We start from the raw sequence: 5,726 nt of genomic DNA on the forward strand, positions 1-5,726 counted from the left end.
GCTATTTTCCTTTATGCAAGTTGAAAAAAATCCAGTTTCCTTCTAAAAAACAGAAACCAAACAAACCAGCTCACCCCCTCAAAAAAACACCTATGGGGAAGGCTTCAGCCAGTGCTACGTGGATAACGTTGGAGGATAGCCAGGTGATGATACATCAGTCAAGTTTCTTGACTGAAATGTCTTCACTCCAGATTGTTATTATAATTGGAATAAATGATGAATCTGTATTGACCACCCAGAGGGGAAGAGGGTTTGTACAACTGATGTAATGCTTAGAGGGCACTCTCTCACTCTTAAGTCATCACTTGTAATTAAATTTTGCTTGTCAAGTAAGAGTGAACTTTGTGTCTGTGAATTCACCTGGAATGAATGAATGTAATATAAAAAATGAAAGTATGTCATTTAAATTAAGTCTAATAAGTACTTCCTTAAGTTGTTGGTATAGTAGGTTGTTTCCCATAAGGCTATGTTGAAACTATAATCTTGTAGCTTATTTTATATTATTATTTTGAGCTGCAGTCATTACTATGTTGACCTTTCAAAACGTTATTGCTAACATTAGAGGAAGAGGGAATAGGGAATTCAGGGAATGCAATTCTGATGCCTTTGATAACAGGCAGGCAAATCGCAGAATGCACCGACTGCTGAAATGACTCTAATGTTTAGGACAGTCCAAACTTTTAGAGTGAAACGTTAATGTCCTTGTAAATAATATTTTGGCAAGCTCATTCTAGCACATAGTACTTTTCTGTTCCAGACATAACAACATTGAAGCTTGATAATATTCAGATAATACATACTGTTGGATAGCATGTGTCTTTAACGTAACTGCTTAGCTATACTTATTCACAGATTGCTATATATTTTATTTAATTAAATTATTGACTTGATCTATTCTTCTTCTCTCTTTTTACTGCTCCCCATCTCAGAGTGATAGCCTTTCAAGGTATGTGCAACTTAAATAAATGAATTTAAAATTGTTACACTTTTTGTTCCCATATTCATATTTTAAGTTCTTTATGTACAAATTCAGTTTAACCTCAGTAGTCAACTGGGTTGAGCTTTAAAAGGCATTAATGATATTTAACATTTGTATGAAATATGGTTGTAAAGCTACAGTAGTGAATTTTTTTTTCCGTATGTGGGTGGGATACTCCATTCTAGGGAATGTATTGGAGTCTGTATTTGTAGTGCACTGAAGGCAAGCTGGGCATTTTGTAGAACACAGTGGATACAGTAGCATTCCCAACAAATACTTCAGTGTGAAGTCAGCTTTTACAAAGAAGACAAGAAGTTCTTGTTGCCCCTCTTTTAAAATACCCTACTGAAAATTTTCTAAGGAGTCTCAAGAAAAGTACTACAGCCTCTGAAAATCAGTTAAAAAGCACATGCAGAAGTATCAGTCATTTAAAAAACACCTTCATTTGGTTTTAGACCTTTAGAATTAGTTACTGGATTTTATTATGTTCTCTCTGTGCTGAAAATCTGTTGAATGGAACTCCTACAGCACAAGATTAGTAAAGAGTGAGCAGGGTGAAATTATTCTAAATTTTATTAATGCTGCTTGTAATTAATGATTAATAGGATAAAGACTTTGCTGAAGATTTGTTTCATAAACTGCTTCTGCTGAAATACTGGAATTCACAACAAATAGTTTTGAAATCTCCTTGGTTTCTCTAATAAAACTTGGAGAATTCATCTAGGCCAATATTTTAGAGATTGCTTTTTTAAAACCTTTTAATTAAAGTAATATGTTTTTTAAAATAGATCTTCTTTATAAGAAGAATTAAATTATCTATGCTAATGTAAAGTCCTTTAAGACATTTAAATATTTGCTTGGATTAAATATTTTAATTTAATTTGAAAGATTTCTCGGCATACAACGCAGGCACTTACTTGGCAGACTGAGCAATTTGAAAACATTTTCACACAGAGAATCATGAAGTTCTGAGGGAATGTAAAAATGAAATAATTTGCATCAAGTTAGAAGACAGTGGCTTAACTAAAATACATAATTGCATTTGGTTGTTTTCAGTGGGATAATGTGTAATTTCACAACGTTTGATACAGTGAGTGGTCTCAGTTTGAACGCAACGGCAAGGAAAAATAGGAGCTTTTCTTTTACAGATACGATACGGGATCCCTCAGCATGTCTTCAGGTGAACGTTATGATTCAGCGCAGGGGCGATCGGGGTCACAGAGTTACCTTGAAGATCGAAAACCGTACTGCAGCAGACTAGAAAAAGAAGATAGCACTGATTTTAAGAAGGTATCTGATCCGATAATTTTGGTGTGAAAATGGAACTTTATTATTGTTTCTCATAAATTGTCTGGAAATAATCTCACAAATGCCGCTTAAGGCAACTCAGCTGAATGGAGGAGCAGAGCAACCACTACAGTGAGGGAGAATGCACATTACAAAATGGCTTCTGGCTTTTGCACTTTTCAGTGCAAGGGAGAAATCCAGAGGAGCCAAGTTCCATTTTTTTATGACAAATGCTATCATATTATTTTTTAGTTGATTGTATCATTAATACTGCTTTATGCCTGTGAAGCCCTTTATTTTATATGTTTGCTAGCTTACATACATATGATGTAAAAATTTGTTTAGATCTTGCTTTAAAATAGAGGAGGAGTTTGTCGAAAGATGTACTCTGGTGTCTAATCTGTGAAGGCTGAAGCAAAAAAAAGTGGCAAGTATTTTTTTAATATGTGTACAGTAAGTTATGTGCTCCCTATGCAAAGTTGCTCATTTATAGAAATATTTGGTAACAGTTCTTTAAAGTGCTTGCTAATTCTAAACAGCTTTAAAAACTGACTTTTACTTCTTAGGCTATTAGTGTATTTATTCATTTTGCATGCACTTCCATCATAGTTTTTGAATTTTTCAGCTAATCTCACTGAATTATTACTTGCTATTTTATTAAATGAATATTTTCTTTTAGCTTTATGAACAGATTCTAGCTGAAAATGAAAAACTGAAAGCACAGCTACATGATACCAACATGGAACTTACAGATCTTAAGCTACAGTTGGAGAAGACCACTCAGGTTTGTATTAAAAAAAAAAAAGCCTGTAGTTAGCTGACATACTAGATAGCAAACTAGAAGCACCCCAGGGTATGGGCTCCTCTTTACTAGGCACCAGCTTAGTTTCATATCCAAAGATGTGAGCAAAGAAGAGTACCTCTCATTTCTAAAGAGAAAAGAGCGCAGGATTCTCATCTTCAGCTGTGAATAAAATGTGTGAGACTGCCTCCTGCCTGTTTAAGTATGTTGGTTCTTGCCAGCATATTCCTGTAACTTCTTTGCAGGGCAGAGATAAATGCTTTCTACATTGTTAAGCTTATATTCAAACTGTCAGTAGGGATTGATTGATTAACTCGTAAACCTGCTGGCAGATTGGTATAACCTGCCAGTTCTTCCTGGCTGGATAGATAGCTTTATCTTAGAACTGAAGAGCAAATAGTGCACTCCAGTTACAGATAACTGCTGTCAGATAACAGTGCTGCATACAGTAATACCAAATATGTACGCAATAGTTAAAATTTGTCTTAAATTGCTGTAGAGTGTTTCCTGTTCTCAGATCACATTTGCCACAATTTACCTGTGTAGGTACTTGAGGGTCTTCCTTGTGCACCCTATAAATATCAGTGAAGTACACTAAAAAGGTGTTTGTTTTTTAATGCTTTTAGATAGATATACTATATTACTCCTATTTGCCATAGGCTATGTAGTGATTAAATTACTTAGGGATGGTCACAGAGGAAGTGCGCGATAAATCTAGTTCATTCTTGTTGTACTTTATTTCAGTGTTACTTCCCTGAACACACTTTAAAATGCTTTTGAAGACATACTTCAGACAGAATACTAAAATGTCCAATTGAATTGGTCTTCCTCAGTTTTATGTTTTTTAAGAACAAGTACCAATGTCTTTATTAATTTTGTGTTTCAGAGACAAGAAAGATTTGCTGACAGATCACTCTTGGAAATGGAGAAAAGGGTGAGTTTCTGCCAAAGATCTCTTAAGTATTCCAATTCAGGCTTTGTTTCAGTTTGTTTTGCAACCCCTGGCTTGGATATATTTTAGTGGGAACAGAAGCCTTTCTTATAACTTGCATTTTTTAGAAGATTTGGGGAGTTTAGGTTTCACAGTGGCAATGAATGTGAGATACTGTGAGATGGAATTATTCTTAAGAATTGCCTTCACGTTGCCTGTTGGTTCATGACAACCAGCTTCTAAATCCCACTGCCCTCCAGGGATCTGCCGCTTGTTCCATCTTATCCAAAACAATGTTGGCACTCCAGAGGGTTAAGCAGATTCAGAGCATCTCATCTTCTAATGCATTTCCAACATTCAGAGACTTCAATTTCCTCAGAGCTTTCCAGAGACATGCGTGTTATTTTGCCAATTATTGTTGGTAACGAAGTAGCTGCTTCTACCTTACAGACATGACACCTTAAACCTGTTAATAATATAAAATTAATCATAATCTCTTTTCTTGTACTGTAACTTCTTCCAGAGGGAATATGATACTGGGGCAGGGGGGAAAGAGGGGGCATCAGGGTCAGAGACAACCCTAAATTGAGTGGGAAAGGAGCCATGTAATAAACCCATATGTGAGCTAGACTAGAGGACAGAAGTTGGGCACATGGTAATTTTAGGCTGTAGTTTCATGCTAGTTTATCCATCCCTATAAAACTTTAGTTCCACAGCAAGGTAAACCAAACTACATTGGTTTTGTTGTGGTCCTGGCTTCCTTCATGACCCTGGCCATATGTTTCTTTCTCTTCCCCTGATCCTGGAGTGACACATTAGACAGTTAAGCAGGAAGAAAACTAAGTAGACTTTGAAAGTAGTAAGTGATACGGTATACATTTATTTATCCCAGGTAAATTGCACATTCACTAGCCTGTTGTGTTTACTTTCCAGTATTTAAGGTTTAGAAAACAATTTCTAGTTCTACAAACCTGTCTGGTGTACAAACAAACACTTGGTAGATCTTAAAGGAGCACATGGACATGTAGAAATACTTTCAGGCGCTTCCTTGAACTTCCATTATCTTTATCTTAACAATCTCTCCAGATAATTGCAGCAGCCTTTTAGAACCTATTTCTCCTTGATTTTTGGCATCCTGCTGTTCACAGTGATTTCATCAGTAGAAAAGTTTCATCAGCAGCTTTAATTGGTTTCTTGCTTGTTATCACAGCCACACAAGTGGACATTTAATTATTTCATATTTAACTGTGTCCATTACTATATAGGTTCCATACTGTAGAGCGTTCAGTACTGCATAGCTAGACATTATTTCAGTTTTAAATTACTGGTTGGACTTGATGATCTTGAAGGTCCTTTCCAACCTTAGTGATTCTGTGTGATTTGATCTTGAAGGTCCTTTCCAACCTTAGTGATTCTGTGTGATTCTGTGTACTGCTTTGCTTTTTCCTAGAATAGGCCATTGCATTAAAATAATTGGCTATATTAGAATCATAGAATACCAGGTTGGAAGGGACCTCAAGGACCATCTGGTCCAACCTTTCTTGGAAAAAGCACAATCTAGACAAGATGGCCCAGCACCCTGTGCAGCTGAATCTTAAAAGTGTCCAATGTTGTGGAAACCACCACTTCCCTGGGGAGATTATTCCAATGGCTGATTATTCTCATGGTGAAAAATTTTCCTCTTGTGTCCAGTCGGAATGTACCCAGGAGTGACTTGTACCCATTAC

The 5,726-nt window shown here is 36.1% G+C and overlaps 1 protein-coding gene across 1 annotated transcript in view; it reads left to right on the top strand.

Annotated features, from left to right (window-relative positions):
• Window positions 1–930: 930 nt before the first annotated feature.
• Window positions 931–5,726, top strand: part of LOC104616813 (protein phosphatase 1 regulatory subunit 12A-like) — a 17,598-nt gene continuing 12,802 nt past the window's right edge. Inside the window, exons 1-4 of the mRNA XM_010281952.1 lie at window positions 931–946; window positions 2,128–2,269; window positions 2,946–3,050; window positions 3,955–4,002. Coding sequence (XP_010280254.1) covers window positions 2,150–2,269; window positions 2,946–3,050; window positions 3,955–4,002 — 273 coding nt within the window. The 5' untranslated portion in view covers window positions 931–946; window positions 2,128–2,149. The remainder of the gene's footprint in view (window positions 947–2,127; window positions 2,270–2,945; window positions 3,051–3,954; window positions 4,003–5,726) is intronic.

This window comes from Phaethon lepturus, unplaced genomic scaffold (assembly GCF_000687285.1).
Source record: "Phaethon lepturus isolate BGI_N335 unplaced genomic scaffold, ASM68728v1 scaffold17032, whole genome shotgun sequence".
Taxonomy (NCBI): Eukaryota; Metazoa; Chordata; class Aves; order Phaethontiformes; family Phaethontidae; genus Phaethon; species Phaethon lepturus.